This window comes from Loxodonta africana, chromosome 22 (genome assembly GCF_030014295.1).
Source record: "Loxodonta africana isolate mLoxAfr1 chromosome 22, mLoxAfr1.hap2, whole genome shotgun sequence".
Taxonomy (NCBI): Eukaryota; Metazoa; Chordata; class Mammalia; order Proboscidea; family Elephantidae; genus Loxodonta; species Loxodonta africana.
This window is the reverse complement of record NC_087363.1, coordinates 76,165,552-76,185,952: the sequence shown is the minus strand read 5'-3', so window position 1 is coordinate 76,185,952 and position 20,401 is coordinate 76,165,552. Positions and strand designations below refer to the sequence as shown.

General features: G+C 37.7%; 1 protein-coding gene across 1 annotated transcript in view; it reads left to right on the top strand.

The window, feature by feature from the left end:
• The window catches only part of PTPRN2 (protein tyrosine phosphatase receptor type N2), a 1,410,930-nt gene that overhangs the window by 174,085 nt on the left and 1,216,444 nt on the right, over positions 1-20,401 (top strand). The window contains exon 3 of the mRNA XM_064274265.1: positions 15,044-15,146. Within this exon, the coding sequence (XP_064130335.1) occupies positions 15,044-15,146 (103 nt within the window). The remainder of the gene's footprint in view (positions 1-15,043; positions 15,147-20,401) is intronic.

The following is a 20,401-nucleotide window of genomic DNA, read 5'->3' as shown; positions in this document are numbered from 1 at the left end:
AAGCTGGGCTGGTGCCCAATGATGCAGCCCCTTCACCAACATGGGATGAAGTGTGTACATCACAGCCCTGAATGAGGTCAGCCAGTCAGCAGAGAGAAATTATTATGAGCAGGGCATGAGTCCAGAGTTTCTGCTCCAGGTGGGGCTGTAAGAGCACAAGAGACACATGCCTTCATTAGAGTTCATTGTGATCATGGCTGTCACACTTCTCTGAAGGTGTTAGATTTGTTTCCTTGTCGAGTACAGCATGAGGTAAAAAATTCTTGTCTACATTCACACATACATATTTATTGTGCATGTGTGTTTAAGAAAGAAGGAGAATAGGAGACAAAAATTTAACTTTAAGCAATTGTAGCTCCTGGATTGTGGAAAGTATGGTCAAAGATACTAGGAAGAGTGGCACATTTCCAATCGTAATAGGTTTGTTTTTGAGTTGTGCCACGTTAGCAAATGAAGGTCTCGAAAGCTTGGCTCCATCCACATCATTAAGGTCGATTCTACTTTGAGGAGGCAGCTTTTACTCAGTCATATTTTGCGTGCCTTCCAACCTTAGGGGCTCATCTTCTGGCAATATATCAGACAGTGTTCAGCTGCTGTTCATAAGGCTTTCGGTGGCTTATTTTTTCAGAAGTAGACTACCAGGTCCTTCTTCCTAGACTGTCTTAGTCTGAAGGCTCAACTGAAACCTGTCCATCATGGGTGACCCTGGTGCTATTTGAATATGACCAACATAGTTTCCAGCATCACAGCAACATGCAATCCCCCATAGGATGACAAACATAAATGTGTGGAGGCTTGTGACTCAAAATGAGAAGAAACAGCTGCAAACATCTATTAATAACCAGAATGTGGAATGTATGAAGTATGAATCTAGGAAAATTGGAGATTGGAAATTGTCAAAAATGAAATGGAACACATAAACATCAATATCCTAAGTATTAGTCAGCTGAAATGGACTGGTATTGGCCATTATGAATTGGACAGTCATATGGGCTGCTATACTGGGAATGACAAATTAAAGAGGAATGGCTTTCCATTCATCTTCAAAAAGAACATTTCAAGATCTATCCTGAAGTAAAACCCTGTCAGTGATAGGATAATATCCATACGCCTACAAGGAAGACTAGTTAATACAACTATTCTTCAAATTTACAGACCAACCACTAAGGCCAAAGATGAAGAAATTGAAGGTATTTACCAGTTTCTACAGTCTGAAATTGATAGGACACGGAATCAGGATGCATTGATAATTACTGGTGATTGGAATGCTAAAGTTGGAAGCAAAAAGGAAGGATCCATAGTTGGAAAATATGGTCTCAGTGATAAAAATGATGCTGAATATCACATGATAGAATTTTGCAAGACCAATGACTTCATTGCAGATACATTTTTTTCAACAACATAAATGGTGACTATATACTTGGGTCTTGTCAGATGGAATACACAGGAATGAAATTGACCACATCTATGGAAAAAGACAATGGAAAAGCTCGATATCATCAGTTAGAGCAAAGCCAGGGGCCGACTGTGGAACAAACCATCAATTGCTCATATGCAAGTTCAAGTTGAACCTGAAGAAAATAAGAACAAGTCCATGAGATCCAAAGTACAACCTTGAGTATATCATACCTGAATTAAGAGACCATCTCAATAATAGATTTGACAAACTGAACACTAATGACTGAAGACCAGACAAGTTATGGAATGACATCAGGGACGTCATACACAAAGAAAGCAAGAGGTCATTAAAAAGACAGCAAAAAAAAAAAAAAAAAAAAGACCAAAATGGATGTCAGAAGAGACTCTGAAACTTGAACATCAAGTAGCTAAAGCAAACAAAAGAAATGATGAAGTAAAAGAGCTAAACAGAAAATTTCAAAGGGCAGCTCAAGAAGACAAAATAAAATATCATAATGATATGTGCAAAGACCTGGAGTTAGAAATCAAAAGAGAAGAACATGCTCAACATTTCTCAAACTGAAAGAGCTGAAGAAAAAAGTCAAGCCTCGAGTTGCAATAGTGAAGGATCCTGTGGGCAAAATACTGAACGTTGCAGGAAACTTGAAAAGAAGATGGAAGGAATACACAGAGTTGCTGTACCAAAAAGAATTGGTCAACATTCAACCATTTCAGGAGGTAGCATGTGATCAGAATCCAATGGTACTGAAGGAAGAAGTCCAAGCTGCTCTGAAAGCCATGGTGAAAAACAATGCTCCAGTCATTGACGGAATACCAACTGAGATGTTTCAGCAAATGGATGCAGTGCTGGAAGTGCTCACTCATCTATGCCAAGAAATTTGGAAGACAGCTACCTAGCCAAACGACTGGAAGAGATCCGTGTTTATGCCTATTCCCAAGAAAGGTGATTCAACCGAATGTGGAAATTATCTAACAATATCATTAATAGCACATGCAAATACAATTTTGCTGAAGATCATTCAAAAGCAGCTGCAGCAGTACATTGACAGGGAACTGCCAGAAATTCAAGCCAAATTCAGAAGAGGATGTGGAACAAGATATATCATTGCTGATGTCAGGTGGATCTGGCTGAAAGCAGAGAATACCAGATGGATGTTTACCTGTGTTTTATTGACTATGCAAAGGCATTTGACTGTGGATCATAACAAATTTTGGATAACACTGGGAAGAATGGAAATTCCAGAACTCTTAGTTGTGTTCATGAGGAACCTGTACATAGATCAAGAGGGAGTTATTCAAATAGAATAAGGAGATACCGCATGGTTTAAAGTCAGGAAAGGTGTGCCTCAAGGTTGTATTCTTTCACCATACTTATTCCATCTGTCTGCTGGGCAAATAATTGAGAAGCTGGACTATAAGAAGAAGAACACATCAGCAGGACAGGAGGAAGACTCATTAACAACCTGTGATATGCAGATGACAACTTTGCTTGCTGAAAGTGAAGAGGACTTAACGAGCTTAGAAGATCTAATACTGTAGCCTTCAGTATGGATTACATTTCAACCTAAAACAAAAATCCTCACAACTGGATCAATAAGCAACATCGTAATAAATGGAGAAGATACTGAAGGTGTCAAGGATTTCATGGAAGCAGCAGTCAGGAAATCAAAAGATGCATTGCATTGGGCAAATCTGCTGCAGAAGACCTCTTTAAAATGTTAAAAAGCAAAAAGGTCACCTTGAAGACTAAGGTGTGCCTGACCCAAGCCATGGTGTTTTCAACCACCTCATATGCATGTGAAAGCTGGATGATGAATAAGGAAGACCAAAGAAGAATTGACACCTTTGAATTATGCTGTTGGTGAAGAATATTGAATATACCATGGACTTCTAGAAGAACGAAAAAACCTGTCTTGGAAGAAGTACAACCAGAATGCTCCTTAGAAGCAAGAATGGCGAGAATTCATCTCACATACTTTGGACATGTTGTCAGGAGTGATCAGTCCCTGGAGAAGGATATCAAGCTTGGTAAGGTAGAGGGTTAACAAAAAAAGGATCATGTTCTGATGACTTCCCCTATATTGTATGTTGTCTTTCCTTTCACCAAAGTTGACACTTGTCTACTATCTAGTTAGTGATTCCCCTCCTCACTCATTCCCCTCCCTCATAACCATCAAAGATTGTTTTTTTCCCTGCGTGTAAACCTTTTCTTGTGTTTTTATAATAGCGATCTCATACAATATCTGTCTTTTAGTTATTGACTTATTTCACTCAGCATAATGCCTTCCAGATTCATCAATGTTGTGAGATGTTTTACAGATTCATCATTGTTCTTTATCGTTATGTAGTATTCTATTGTGTGTGTGTATGTACCACAGCTCGTTTATTCATTCATCAGTTGACGGGCACTTAGGTTGTTTCCATCTTTTTGCTGTTGTGAATAATGCAGCAATGAACATGGATGTGCATATGTCTATTCGTGTGACAGCTTATTTCTCTAGGATATGTTCCTAGGAGTGTAGTTGCTGGATACTATGGTATTTCTATCTCTAGCTTTTTAAGGACGTGCCATATTGTTTTTCAGAGTGATTGTACCATTCTACATTCCCACCAGCAGGGCATAAAAGTTCCAGTCTCCCTGCCAACCTCTCCAACATTTGTTATTTTCTGTTTTTTTTTTTTTTTTTTTGATTAGTGCCAGTAATGTTGGGGTGAGATGGTATCCCATTGTAGTTTTGATTTACATTTCTCTAATAGCTAATGATTTCCTCGTGTTTGTTACTGCCTGAATGTCTTTTTTGGTGAAGTGTGTATTCATATCTTTTGCCCATTTTTAACTGAATTGTTTTTCTTTTTGTTATTGAAGAGTTGAAGTATTCTAAAGATTTTAGAGATTAGACCATTGTAGGATATGTCATAGCTAAACATTTTTTCCCAGTCTTTAGGTTCTCTTTTTACTCTTTTGGTTAAGTCTTTTGATGATAAGTGTTTAATTTTTAATAGCTTCTGGTTATCTGAGTTTTCTTCCAGTGTTCCTGCATTGTTAGTTGTGGTTTGTATTGTATTTATACCATGTATTAGGGCCCCTAGTGTTGCCCCTATTTGTTCCTCCATGATGTTTATCATTTTAGATTTTATATTTAGGTCTTTGATCCATTTTGAGTTTGTTTTCATGTATGGTTTGAGGTATGGGTGCTGTTTCATTTTTTTAGAGATGGGTATTCTGCTTTGTTTGCCAGCACTGTTTGTTAAAAAAGATGGTCTTTTCTCCCATTTAATGTACTTTGTATCCCCCCAAAAACCCAGTGCCATCGAGTCAATTCTGGGCTTTGTTTAGATGCCCTTTATTACATTGAGGAATTTCCCTCCTATTCCTATTTTGTTGAGAGTTTTTATCAGGGGCTGGTGTTGGACTTTATCAAGTGCCTCTTCTGTGTTGCTTGAGTTGATCATGTGATTCTTTTCTTTTGTTCTATTTATGTGGTGGATTATGTTGATTGATATTCTAATGTTGGACCATCCTTGCATACCTGGTATGAATCCCACTTGGTCCATGGTATACTATTTTTTTGATGTGATGCTGAATTCTACTGGCTAGAATTTTGTTTAGAGTGTTTGCATCTATGTTTATCAGGGATATTGGTCTATAATTTTCCTTTTTTGTGGAATCTTTGCCAGGTTTTGGTATCAGGGTTATGCTGGCTTCATAGAATGAATTCAGGAGTATTCTTTCCTTTTTATGATCTGAAATAGTTTGAGTTGTACTGGTGTGAGTTCTTCTCTGAATATTTGGTAGAGTTATCCAGTGAAGTAGTCTGGGCCAAGACCTTTTTTTATGTGTTGGGGGGCGGATTTTTTTTTTTTTTTAATTGCTTCAATCTCTTCTCTTTTAATGGGTCCTTTGTTTAGATTTTCTATATCAGTTTGTGTTAGTTTAGGTAGGTAGTGTGTTTCTTGAAATGTGTCCACTTCCTCTAGGTTCTCAAATTTGTTGGAGTACAGTTTTTCATAGCATTTTGTTATGGTCCTTTTTATTTCAGTTGGGTCTGTTGTATCATCTCCCATCTCATTTCTTATTTGGGTTATTTGCTTCCTATCCTGTTTTTCTTTTGTCAGTTTGACCAGTGGTTTGCCAATTCTGTTGATATTTTCAAAGAACCAACTTTTGGTCTCGTTGATCTTATCTGTTGTTTTTCTGTTCTCTATTTCATTTATTTATGTACTAATCTTTATTAGTTTCTTTTTCTTTTGGTAGCTATAGGCTTCTTTTGCTGTTCTCTTTCTATTTATTTGAGTTGTAGTGCCAAAGTTTTTATTTTGGCCCATTCTTCTTTTTTGATGTTTGTGTTATTGCTATAAATTGACTTCTGAGCACTGCCTTTCCTGGGTTCCAGAGGTTTTGGTATGATGTGTTTTCATTCTTATTTTATTCTAGAAAATTTTTTTTCCCCCTTCGATTTCTTCTATTGTCTAGCGGTGTTTAAGCAAGACGTTATTCATTTTTTGTGTATTTTTTTTTCCTTGCTCTCCCTGTTATTGATTTTTACTTTTATGGTGTTGTGATCAAAGAGGATACTTTGTATTACTGCAGTGTTTTTTATTTTATTGAGGGTTTCTTTGTTTCGTAAAATGTGATCTATTCTGGAGAATGTTCTATGTGCACTGGAAAGAAAGTATACTTTGCTGCTTGGGTGGAGTGTTTTATATATGCCTATGGAAAAAAATTTTTTTTTTTTAATGAGGTCAAGTTGTTTGATTTTGGCCTTTGTATCTTCTGTATCTTTGTTGAGTTTCTTCCTAGATGTTCTGTCCCTTATTGAGAGTGGTATTTTGAAGCCTCCTACTATTATTGTGGAGCTGTCTACTTTTCTTTTCATTGCTCTTAGAGTTTCTTTAATGTATTTGGAGCCCTGTTGTTTGGTGCATAGCTATTTATTAAGGTTGTCTTCTTGGCGAATTGTCCCTTTAATTATTATATGTTGTCCTTCTTTGGCTTTTATGGTTAATTTTGCCTTTAAGCCTATTTTACCTGAGATTAGTTACCACTCCTGCTTCAGTTTGCTTGATATATTTGTTTATGTCCTTTGCTTTTTAAAATATTTATGTCTTTTTGTCTAATATGTGTCTCTTGTAGACAGCATATTGGTGGATTGTACTTTGTTTTTAATCTATTCTGCCACTCTCCGTCTCTTTACAGGTGTATTTAAGCCATTTACATTCAGTGTGATTATTGATTTGTATGAGTTTATTGCTGTCATATTGTTGTGCTTTTTTTTGTAGTGCTTTTGTTTTCTTTGTTCCTCTTACTCTCCTGTGCTAAGCTTCTTTTATTTGTTTTTTTCTTTCATTGTTATAGATTTTGTGTTTACTGAGACTTTATGTTTTTCTTCTTTTTTATTCTGATGAGTAGGTTTGTTAACTTTTTGTGTTTACCTTGAAATTTACCCTTATCTTCCTAAGTTTGAAGCAATCTTTTATTACTTCGTATCACCTTGACTTCCTCTGCATTTGAATATTGTTTTGATGTTGTTGTCATTTACAGATTGACATTTCTATTTTCTTGTTTTAAGTCTTTTAGCTTTGTTTTATTATTGAGAGTTCTGTGTCTAGATTGTATCTGGCTGATGCTGTTCTGTATCCTAGACTCTGGTTGTTTTCTAATGTTGTTGGTTTTTAACTGGAGGACTCCTTTTAACATTTCTTGTAAGTTTGGTTTTGTTTTTATAAATTCCTTTAATTTCCATTTTTCTGGAAATGTCCTAATTTGCTGTTGTATTTGAGAGAGTGTTTTGCAGGATATTTTAATGTTGGTTGGCAATTTTTTTCTTTCAAGGTTTTATATATATCATTCCATTGACTTTTTGCCTGCATGTTTTCTGCCGAGTAATCAGAGCTTAGTCTTATTGTTTCTGCTTTGTATGTGGCTTTTCATTTTTCTTGAGCTACTCCCAGGATTCTTTCTTTGTCTTTAGTTTTGGCAAGTGTGATTATGATATGTCTTAGTGACTTTCTTTTGGGATCTATCCTATATGGGCTTTGTTGAGGCTCTCGGATGGTCAGCTTTTCATCTCTCATGATATTTGGAAAGTTTTCTTCAAGAAAATCTTCAACAGTCTCTCTGGGTTTTCTATCCCCTCACCCTCACCCCATTCTGGAATTCCAATCATGCCCAATTTTTTTCCTCTTGATTGTTTCCCACATAATTCTTAGGTTTGCTTCATTTTTCCTTCATTCTTTTCTCTGATTGTTCTTCACACAAAGAGGCACTCATGGATGTCTCTTCAATCTTGTTGATTCTATCTTCATTTGTTTCAAATTTGCTTCTATTGAGTTGTCCATTTCTGAAATTTTGTTATCTTTCGGATTTCTAATTGCTCTTTGTATAATTTCTAGTTGTTTATTTATTTTGGTGTTATTTTCCTGAATTCTTCAATTGCATTTGTGTTTTCCTTGACTATATTTGCTTTGGTTTTCTGAGTTTTCCATAATTTTGTCTATTTTTTCCCTGTTTTTATCTGTATTTTCCTTGATCTCTTTCCTAATCTCTGGGAGAGCCCTAAATATTAGTTTTTTGAATTCCATATCAGGTAGTTCTACTGCCTTTTCTTCTACTAGGAAGTCACCTGATTCTTAATTTTGCTCACCTACTAGAGCCATCTTGTCCTGCTTTTTTCTATGTGTTGATGTTGTCTGTTGTCTTTTAGACATTAAGGCATTATAGTCTTTATTGATTTCATATTCATTTTTTTTCCTGCTTTTTTGTTTTGTTTTGATGTCAGTGCAGGTGGATCAGGTGTACTTTGCTGTTTGCTCATATGTGGGTACAATAGCTCTTACCACCTGGTCTGGGTGGGCAGAGAAGCAGCAGGCAAGGTGAGCCCACTTCACTGTACACTTGTTTGATGAGGTGGCTGAGGGCAACTGCGTGGGCGCTGTGTGGTGGTGGGCCTGTGTGGTGGTGGGCCTGAGCACCAGAGACACTCTAGCCACGGTGGCAGGGAAAGGTCAACCTGTAAGGGGGAATGCCGTATGGGGCTAGGTGGGAGGCAGAAATAAAAGAAAAATAGAGAAAGAAGAAGGAAAAGGGTAGCTGGTGGGGGAGGTTGAGGCAGACCTGGGTGCCAGCAGGGTAGGTAGTGTATGGGTCTAGATGGGAGGTAGAAAGAAAAAGAAAGAAATAAAATATATGGCAGCATAGTGGGGGCCAGCATGTGTGGGCAAGACAAATGCAGGGCAGTGGCAGTTCAGTGTGCTAATGGCACTCTATCTGCAGCAGTGTGGCAGTGGCTGGTGGGATGTGAGGGGAGGTGGCATACAGTGCTAGGTGGTGGGGGGGAGAAAAAAAGTAAGAAAGGAAAAAAGAGAAAAAAAATGCTAGCATGGCAGGGCCAGCAAATGGGGATGAGGCAGACCCAGGGGATGGTGGGAAGGGAGGCAAGGTGTACTAGGCTAGGTGAAGGGGAGAAAGAAAAGAAAGAAGAGAAAAAATGGTGTGTGGAGAGAGCTGGCAGGTGGGAGTGGGGCAGACCCATGGCAGTGGTGGGCCTGTGGCTCTCTTACCACGGCAACACGGCAGGCATCAGCAGGAAGAGGTGTAGGTGGCATATGGGGCCAGGTGGGAAAGAGTAAGAACAGGAAGAAGGGGAAAAAAGAAAGAAAATGGCATAGCAGGAACTGGTGGGTGCGGTTGGGGCAGACCCAGGGTGGTGGTGGACCAGTGGCTGTCTAGCTGTGGAAGCATAGTGGGTACAGCTGGAAAGGGTAGAGGTGACCTACAAGGCTAGGTTGAAGTGAGAAAGAAAGGGGAGAAAATGGAGTGACAGAAGCCGGTGGGTGGGCAGACCCATGGTGACAGCAGGGCAGTGGCTCTGTAGCCAAGGCAGCATGGTGTTGCCCAGTGGGAAAGGGTGAAGGTGGTGTACGGGGCAGAGGGCTGAGAGGTGGGAAGGTGTGTTTCTCTGGTGTTAGAGTTCTCTGTATCCTACTGGGAGCTCCATGAAGTTGCCTTCCCATACTCCTGCCAGGGGTCATTGCTGGCTGAGTTCCAAGATGACAGCGATATACCGTGTTAGTTGGCAGGGGACCTCCACTCTGTATCTCTCCTTGTTCTTTGTTTTCATTCAGTTTCTTCTTCCATTCAGTGTTTGATCTAGTTCCTTACCCCTTCATTTGATGCTTAGGGTTCCAGGGTTGATGTTTGTTATCTGTTTTACTTAGTTTTTCAGGTCGTTGCTGCAAAGATATGGCATGATGCGTCTCTCTAGGGCCCTATGTTGGCTCTGCCTCCCCTTACTTTCTGTGGATTAATGCTTTCACTATACCTCTATTTCCATGTGTCTACTTTCACCCTGCCTTTATAATTGCATTTGAAATGTGTTTTTTGTAGACAGCATATAGATGGCCCATGATTTTTTTTTTTTAATGTGCTCAGTTTTTAAAAATGTGTCTATCTTTTCATTGGTATATTTAGCCCATTTACACTTAGTGTAATTACTGATCTATTAGGGCTTAAGTCTGCTGTTTTACTTTTTGTTTTCTATTTGTTCTCTTTTTTTTCTGTCTTCTTTGAATTACTTCAACTTTTTTCTTTAGAATTCTATTGGGTTTACTGTAGTATTTTTGGGTGTATTTTTTTTAATAGCTTTTTTAGTGGTTGCTCTAGGTATTACAAAAATCCTCACAATTGGGCCAATAAACGACATCATGAGGAATGCAGAAAATATTAAAGTTATCAAGGATTTCATTTTACTTGTATTCACAATCAATGCTCATGGAAGTAGCAGCCAAAAAAATCAAATGACATAGTGCATTGGGCAAATCTGCTGCAAAAGACCTCTTTAAAGTGTTGAAAAGCAGAGATGCCTTTTTGAAGACTAAGGTACATCTGACCCAAGCCTTGATAATTTTAATTGCCTCTTATTCATGTGAAAACTGGACAGTGAATAAGGAAGACCAAAGAAGAATCAATGCCTTTTAATTATGGTGTTGGTAAAGAGTATTGAATATACCTCAGACTGCTAGAAGAATGAACAGTTCTGTCTTGGAAGAAGTACAGCCAGAATGCTCCTTAGAAGTGTAAATGGCAAAACTTCATCTCAAGTACTTTGGACACAGTATTATGTGGGACCAGTCCTTAGAGAAGGATATCATGCTTGATAAGGTGGAGGGTCAGCAAAAGAGAGGAAGACCCTTGGTGAAGTGGATTAACACGGTGAATGTGATGATGGGCTCAATGCAGGAACGATTGTGAGGATGGCATAAGACCGGGCAGTGTTTTGTTCTGTTGTACATATGGTCACTGTGAGTTGGAACCAACTCCATGGCACCTAACAACAACTAGGTATTACATTATATACACATAACTTGCTGCAATTTACTAATATTATCATTTTACCAGTTCAAGTATAGAAACTTTACCCTCCCAATGGTTGTAATTGTGTTCATACTTTCCCTGCATGATTTAGCACATCAGACCGTGTTACACTGTTTGCTTCATCTATCAAACATAATTTAGAAAACTCAAGAGAAGGAAAACCTATTGTGTTTATCTGTATTTTGGCTTACCATGTTCCTTCTTCCTTCCTGATGTTCCAAGGTTCCTTCTATTTTTATTTCCTTTCTATTTAGATAGAATTACTTAGCAATTCTTTTAGGGTAGGTCTGCTAGTGACAAATTCTTTCATTTTTTCTTTATCTGAGAATGTCTTGATTTCCCTTCCATTCCTGAAGGAAATTTTCACTGGGTATGTGAATCGATAGATTCAGAAGATTGTTGATTGATAGTCCTTTTCTTTCAGCACTTGAAAAACATCATTCCACTTGCTTCTGGCATCCATGGTTTCTGATGAGAAATCCGTTGTCATCAAAATTATTTTCCTCTATAGGTAGGGCATCGTTTTTCTCTGTCTACTTTCAAGATTTTTCTTTGCCTTTAGTTTTCAGATACTAAATCCCCTGTGTTTTGCAGGGGATTTCTTTGGGTTTATCCTGTTTGAGATGTACTCAGCTTCTTGAATTTGTAGGTTTATATCTGTTGACAAATTTTGGTAGTTTTCAGCCATTATTTCTTCCAGTGCTTTTTCAGCCCTGCCTTTTTTATTCTCTCCTTCTGATGTTCTGTTGACATGAACCTTAGATCTTTTCTTCTAGTCCCACACCTCTGATGCTCTGTTCATTTTTCTTTTGGATTATTTTTTTTAGATGATTTGAATAATTTTTATTGTTCTATTTTCCAGTTCACTGATTATTTCCTCTGTCCCCTCCATTCTGCTATCGAGCACATACACTGACCTTCTATTTTTAGTTACTATTAATACATTTTTCAGTTATAATATTTTCATTTGGTTCTTCTTTATATCTACATTTATTCACTGAGACTTTCTATTTCTCTGCTGAGGCTTCCTATTTTTTTTATTTATTCCTAGTGTGCTTATAATTGCTTATTGAAGTATTTTTACCATTACTGCTTTAAAATATTTGCCAGAAAATTCTGATGTATCTTTCATCTCATTGCTGGTGTCAATTAATTTTTTTTTCCTTTCTTCATTCAGTTTGAGATCTTCCTGGTTCTTGGTATCATGAGTGATTTTCAGTGGAAATCTAGATATCTTTGTATTATATTATGAGGCTCTGGATTTTATTTAAACCTTCTTGTTTTATTGGCTTTTTCGGACACCACTCTGGCAGGGTTAGAGTGGTGTGCCTTTTACTGACAGGTAGATATGGAAGTCCAGGTTTCCCACTTGGGCTCTGTTGACACCTGACGGTCTCCTCATTACTGTTGTTCATGGGTGAGAGTTTTAGCTGATACTAAGTGTGTGTGTGGGGAAGGGGGGAGTTCTTGTTAATGGCCAGTGGGAAGAAAGTCCTGAATTTCTACTTGGCCTTCTCACAACACTCTGCTGTGAGTATTGGGTTCTCATTACTGGTATATGATGGCAGAACTCTAGATTCCCCAGTTGGCTTTTGTTGGCCTGAGTGTAAGTGGGGAAGTACTTTTTTTCTGTGATGTTTGGCTGGAGTAAAACAGTTATTGTCTAAAAATTTTCTCTCTTGCTAGGTCACTCTTTTCCTGGTTCTTTAGCTAAAGAGTGCAGGCTTTTGTTGGTGCTTTTTATTTTCTGCACCTATTGGCGTTTCTGCATGGCAAGCTCCTTTAGCTCCAAGTCCAAGATAGGTGGGGCAAAAAGAAAACACAGGAAACTCACTATCAGGTCATTCATTAATTTCTGAAGTCCCTAGCCCTTCTTCTCTTTACCTTTCAGAATTGTCTTATGTGTGCTTTATATATGTTGTCCAGGATTTTTAGTAGTATTTAGTGGGAAGAATAGGGAAAAGTACATATACTCTATTCCACTGGAAGCTGATCCTCTCTTCCTGGGGCTTTATTTCCTCCACTGTATGCCTTGGAGAGAAGTTTAGAGGGGATGACTAAACCCTCCATGTCTGTGCTAGTCTTTGTTTCATATCCAAGGGCGTAGTTCCAGCCTCCTCCCAGGAAAGCTTAGAAGTCTGGGCTGGGGGGAGTGGGGATACAGGGTCCTCCTAAGATGGCCTATAACAGACTAACCCATATTAACTGGCCAGTGATTATTCTGGAAGTACTGAACCATTCTTACAAACCCCACAATTGACATAGCTCAGACTTTTGTGGTCACTGAGATAAAAAAATATTGTTGAATTTATATTTAAAATTTTTAAAATAGTTCCCCCCCATGGTAGCTTTTGTGTGTGTTTGCTCGATTTACTCTGTTTCCTGATAAATATTGATGTTAAACCATCTTTTAATGAATGGAATAGTTAAAGTATACTTATTTTCCAAATTCACAATACTAGTTATTATGCTAACATTGCAAAAGTGCTTTCAATTTAGTGTATTCTTTATAATGGACCAATAATAACTACATAAACATACATTTCATATAATTTTTTTTAGTTGCTTTTGGCAAATTGAATAGACGTAGTAATTATTAAGTACATTTAATCCTAAAATTAGGAAAATAGTGACTGTGGTGCCATGACTGTCTACCTGCAGCAACCCATTCTCCAAAAGCTTCTTAGAACATTCTGCCATAGGAGGTCATCCTATTTGGTGAATTTTCCCATCAACTTCCACTTTGGGCAATGTCATTAAGTCTTCTTAGATTCAGAAATGTGCAAACCATTTGAATTTTGCTACCTATAATTTTTTTTAAATGTTAAATTTGCATTTGAAACTCAGTTTTGAATGTGTTCACGAAGGCAGCTTGTACCTACCGAGGCTTGCTTTTAATTCATTGCAGAATATGTTGTTCTCCACAAGTTCTGGACTTCTTTATAAAAACATACACACACATACACACTCACACACACACAAACAAGCACAGAGCTGTCCTGATTTGGAGATTTTAGTAATGTGTTTTTGTACAAGGCATAAAAATATATCTCTGTAATTACATGATATTTAGTGATTAGATAATTGCGGATAATGCATGGGGTAGTTCTAAGAGCTGAAGTGTTACCATAAGATCTAAAATGTACAAATTGCATAATAATTATTCTTGGGAGTTATTTGGTAATTCTGAGCATAATTATCATGTGATCTGCAGTGCATGTAATTAATGCATAATCACATGGATTTTGCCTTCGTAACTACTTCACCCTTCTTGGAAAGCTCTTTGTCATAACATTTGAGTATAAATATAATGTAATTGGTTCCCAGATACAGTACATTAAGCTGCATGATAATTGCTTTCACAGTAACAATACCCCTTATTCCATCCCAAATGCTTGACTCTTAAGCAAGAAGGTTAGGAGGAACGAAGTGCTCAAGTTGTGGTGAGCAGGCAGAGTAGTGGGTGACTACGTGCATGCTGTGGGCAAAGAGTGTCCTGGCCGTGACACCACCTTTCCATGTACAAAGTTTTCATCTTTCATGATGACCAAAAATAACTCTTCTAAATGAAATGTATGTTTGTGTCTCTTTGCTGTTCGGCCCTAGCCAGCATCCATTAAGCCTTTTATTTATTTATTTATTTAAAAGTAGCAAAGCATCAATCGTCTTTCTGGTCTAGAAGGTTCACAAGTTGGAATTTCTACAGGTAGACAATCTGACTGAAAAATTGTAATAAGAGAGAGCCTTGGTTTGGTTAATGGTATTACCAGCTTCCACCACTCACGGGTCAGTTTGTTGTACTGTGGTTGCTGCGATATTGGAAGCTATGCCACTGATATTTCAAGTACCAGCAGAGTCATCATGGTGGGCAGGTTTCAGTGGAGCGTGTAGACCAAGACAGACTAAGAAGAAAGACCTGACAACTTACTTCCCAAAATTAGCCAGTGAAAACCCTGAGGATCACGACAGAACATTGTCCGATACAGTGCTGGAGGATGAGCCCCTAGGTTGTATGGCCTCAAAATGCATAGTGACAGCAACATAGACTCAAGCATACCAATGTTTGTGAAGATGGTGTAGGACTAGGCATGAGTAGAGCTGATCTGATGACAAATAACAACAAGAACAACGATCACCAACTTGGGCAAAAAAATATTTCCAAAATGGCAATGATTACTTACAAGACCCAAGTAAGAGCTTTGGCTAAACTTCCAAAATTGGTAACATAGTTTTGGTAACTTTTCCCCACAGGTTTCACATGGCGGGATGATTACACCCAGCATTTGATGGCCCAGGAGCTCTCAAACCTCCCCAAAACTTATCTGCCACGTTCTGAAGCTTCCTCAAGACAGGGGTCCAACCTTGCCAGGTAAATGCATATTTAGTTTAAGTTTTTTTGCTGCCCAGCCACATCCAGAATCCCTTAGACATTTTTGTTTTTTAATGTAGCAAAGCACCCATTGTCTTTCTAGTCTAGAAGTTCCAGAAGATTTTATTCCGTAAGAAAACTGATGCTTCTTTTCCTGTTATTATTGTTGTTGTTCGGTGCTGTCGAGTGTATTCCAACTCATAAGGACCCTGCAGGACAGAGTAGAACTGCCCCATACGGTTTCCAAGGCTGTAATCTTTTTTTTTTTTTCTTAACTGTACTTTTGATGAAGGTTTACGGAACAAACTGTCTCCTCATTAAACAGTTAGTACATATATTGTTTTATGGCATTGGCTAACAACCCCACAACACGTCAACACTCTCCCTTTTTGACCTTGGGTTCCCCATTACCAGCTTTCCTGTCCCCTTCTGCCTTCTAGTCCTCGCCCCTGGGCCGTGGTTCCCCTTTAGTCTCGTTTTGTTTTATGAGCCTGTGTAATCTTTGGATGAACCTCAGGAGTGACTTCATTTCTGAGCTAAAAGGGTGTCCAGGGTAGGCTGTAATCTTTATGGAAGCAGATCACAGGTCTTTCTCCTGTGGAGTCACTGAGTGGGTTCAGACTGCCAGCCTTTTGTTTAACAGTTGAGGGCTTACCCAGCATGCCATCAAGGTTCCTTCCAGCCCATTAGAGAAAGATTACTGGAGCGATGCACTGATGAAGGTCTCTTTTATTGAAATTCATGCCCAAAAGGCTTTTCTCCCATTTTGCCCTGAGACCCTTGGAAAACTCCTATATCTTTATGGCTTTGGTTGAAAGCAGAAGTCAAGACTTCTCATTTCTCAATGAGAGTTTATGTTTACTTTAATACAAAAAGCAGAATTAAATTATGGAAGTCTCGGCCTTTTCTATCCCAAAGCGTAGCAACCTTTAATGAGCCAAATATTTTATCACATTGTCATCTCATTTCATCTTTTCTGCAACCTATGTGGTAATTATTAAGGTCCACCCATTTTTACAGGTGAGGAAATTGATATGTAGGGAAGTTAAAAAATTAATCCAAAGGAAAACCGCACTAAGAAAACTGGGGTAATCTGATTCCTAGCTATTATATTGTTTTTCATGCTCATAAAACAGGAAAAGGACCTTTCTTAAAAGCTTAGTTTGGGAAGTCAATTTTTCCCTAATAGAGAGGAATCGACTCAACGGCACTGGGTTTTTTTTAGAGAGACTATTCTAGAGCCATAGCTTTTTTTTTAGAGGGAATACTCTAGAGCCATAGCTTTTAGTTAGAAAAATTTCAGTAACACAAAATTTAGATACCGGTCTTTATGCCGATATCTATTTCGTAGATGAAGGAATTGAGTCATTAAGAAGTTCATTTCAAAGTTCTTGTTGGTTTTAAATGAGTTAATACATGTAAAGAACTGACAGTACCCCCTAGCACATAAAAAAAGCACTAAATAAACGTTAACCATATTAGCTATCTCACCTTCAAGACTGTGACTTTCTTAAGGGTAGGAAATATGTCTTTGTATTTCGTGTGCCTAGCATGTCTACCTTTGTTGTTGCCGTTGTGGTCAGTTGCCATTGAGTCGATTCTGACTCATGGTAACCCCACGTGTGTGGAGTAGAACTGCTCCATAGAGTTTTCAAGGCTGTGACCTTTTGGAAGCAGATTGCTAGGCCTGTCTTCCAAAGTGTCTCTGGGTGGGTTCGAACCTCCAACCTTCTGGCTACTAGTCAGTTAACCATTTGTGCCCCCCACATACACTTTTAGTGCCTCCCTTATTAAAAAAAAAAAAGTGCCATTATGATCTGTAAGGATATATAAGTAAAAATACAAAACAAAAACAAAGCATTTCCAACTTGAGCTGTCTTGAATTTCCATGTTCACTGGAGATGAGTTCATAATCTTCACACTCTGTTTAAATTCCACCTGGACATTTAAGCCCTGCCTACTTCTGTCCCATTCTTACTGAGGTGTTAACTGAGTGTGCCAGTGTCCCAAATAAAACAAACTGGGATCCCACCAGGAGTAGTGATGGGTTGGATGACCAAAGGAGAGCAAAGGAAAGGAGGATTAGAAAAATCGAGCAAGGAATAACCTTATGTAGCCTAGAGAATAAGTAAAGGTGACAAAACAGTATGAGCCTAAAGGTAGGAGGAAGACCAGAGTATGATGTCATTAAGAGAAGAGAGTTTCCAGGAAAAAATGTCTCAGAGAAATGAAACTATTGGAGAAACACCTATTTCACTATGTTCTAACCAACATTAAGTATTGTCATTGAAAAAAATGATATTTTTGTTTTATTTATTTTTTACGACAAGTGAGAGTAAAAGTTTTAAAATATACATATACAGAAACTGTAGTTTTCTTCCTTATGGATTTCCTGTATGTGTTCTTTGTGCATAGAAAAATTTCTTTTTTGTATTTTTCTGTGTTATTTCTTACAGATGAAGGTCTTTACTTATCACAGCTAGTAACTTTATCATACTTTGTAGGACTATAGATGACACTGAATCTGTTGCCTAAGAAAAAGATGCCCTTAGCATCCTCCACACTGGGTTTATGATCCCTTCCTGAGGGGTAGGACACAGATAAGACCAATCATCCTAGCTCTAAAAACAGAGGACCGTCTGAAAGGATGTTGCTGGATATCCTTCAGATTCATTTTCCACCCTCTCTGCCCGATCTGTCCCCTAAGAGACTGGTCTTTAAGAACTGTATCATTAGGCCCCCTTGGCCTATGGCTTTGGCTGAGTTTGGCGAATAGAATGCGTCTCCAGAACAGAGGGCAGGAGAAGATTGAGGCCTGGTGTTTATTCCCCTGGTTCCTTACTTTAGACTGCAGGTTGGCAGTGTGGCTGTGTTCTTCCATTGCGGGTCACAGCCCTCTCGCACCAGCCTCTCTGGATTCCAGTAACTCCTGGCTGTTGACCCAGTGTTTCTCCGCTGTTGGTAATCTCAAGGTGCTTCACCATCCCTTGTGGATTTCCTTTAATCTTGCCCATGTTTTTGTAACAAAAATAGTTCATTTATTAAACTACTTGGTGGTTCCATTTAAGGATGCCATCTGTTTGCCACCGAGTCTTGGCCCGATTCAGAGACGTGGCAGTCCAAATAAGAAACAATATAGTCTTTCCCATCTTTTGTCCCAGCAACAGGCATGAAGATATTACCTTTATGATTTGAATTGAATAGTTTTCCTTCTTCTAAAATTCCTAGAAAATTTTCTTTAACTTTAAATTGTCTGCTTCCTGGTATATTTTTAAAATGATCTTTGTTTGTAGGTAAAACTCTAATAACATTTTCATGGTCATGCAAGATTATTGGTAAAATATGCTTGCCGTTTATCTTGTGTGAATTTGAGTCATTCATGTTTCAGCAGAAAGCCACCCTTTTCACAGAGATTTCCAGATTTGTTAATTTAGTGTAGTACTGTTATAATTTAAAAAATTATTCACCTTTGTCATTTTAAACTTAATTTTTCTTTTCACACTTTTTACCAAATTTAAAAATTTTCTTCTTTGTGCTATCCTTAGCTTTATTGTTCTTTATAAAATTTCTCGACTTGAATATTTTTTAATTTATTTTTACTTATTCTTTTAAAAAAGTAATGAAATCACATATCTATGCATTCACCTTTGAGAACAGTGTGGCATCCTCCTGTGATTTTGATGTATTTTCATTTGCGTTTGTCCTAAATTATCTGTAATTGTAATTTTGTATCTATTTTTAAAGTAAGTGTTCAGTAGGCTCTTTCATATATATATTTGTTGTTTTTAAACTTTAAATTGATAAATCTTACTGCACTGTAGTTAGGGCAAATGGCCTGTTCAATTACTAGTTTTGGGAAAGTTTGAAGTTTTCTTTTTGGCCTAGTTTATACCATACTTTCATTAATTTTCAGTGAAAGCTTCAAAAAGGCGCTTGAACCCTGTATTTGCAGGGCACAGGGTTTCACATACAGTTTACAGGTAAACATGTACCGTATTACTCAAAATCAGGATGTCCTTATTGATACCCTGCCTTCTTGAGATTTCTCAAAAACTGTATTGTTTTGTGAATTTTCTTTTTGTGTTATTATATTTTGTTTTATATACTTTGAGGCTCTTATTTTGTATCTTTATTGTCAATTATTATATTGCCATTTTAAAAAGATCTTCTTTGTTGCCATTAATGCTTGTTGTTTTTGATTCTATTTTTCTGAAATTACTGTTGCCATATCTGCTTTCTTACCATTTTTTCTGCCTGATTAATCTGTGGCCATCCTTTAAAATTTTAGTCTTTTGACTCTTTCTCTTATAAATATTGCTTTTATAAACAATATAAAGTGGCATTAAGAAAAAAATCCATTCGGGAAGCTCATAGGGGAATTTAAATCATTGAGATTTCTTGTTTCCTTACCCCCCCCTTTTTTTTTTCACTCTTGAAAGTATAATTTGTTTGCTTTTGCTTCCCTTAGTATTTGTTTTAAATTAAATTAAAACCTTTAGGTTTTCATGATCTTTTTTTTTTTTAAAGTAGCATTTGTTTCATTATTAAGCAAATCAATCAGATCTTCTGACTTCCATGTGTGAGATGGTGAATTAATTGTGCTTTCCTTTCTTCACTTCCTCCCATAACTCCCTCTCAGTTAATTGTGCTTTCCTTTCTTCACTTCCTCCCATAACTCCCTCTCAGGCCTTGCTTCTTGACCAGTATGTTTAGCACCTAGCACGTGCCTTGTACATAGTAAACATTTAGTTAATATTGAATAAATGAAGGAAGGAAAGAATGTATGGATATACTGATACTTCTGAATTATTTTATGTATAACTTCAGGAACCAAGAATCTTGCCTGACTTTCTTCGTTCCACAGTGAAATTTTAGAACGTTGTGTTCTTTTTCACTTTGTTAGTATCCACAATAAGCCCATGAAATAGTTGTTGTCAGTTTTCATGCAAGACAAATGATCTTTAGAGAGATTAAATAACTTCCAATTATACATTCAGGAAGTAGAGTTGAGGTTAGAGTTTAGTCTTCAGAATTCCCAGCCCTAGGCTCAGATTTCTATCAGTGTCTATTCTTAAACTTTCCAGAGTTGGTAAGCCTGAGCTCGTCTCACCTGCCGTTGTCTTCTCTTTCCACTCATAGAGGGCACTGATTCTAGGTAAGCACTGTGTGAGAAAGGCAGAGAGACACAACATGAATAATCAGCAGAGCAGTCATTATGGATATTGAATGCAAGGAACAGA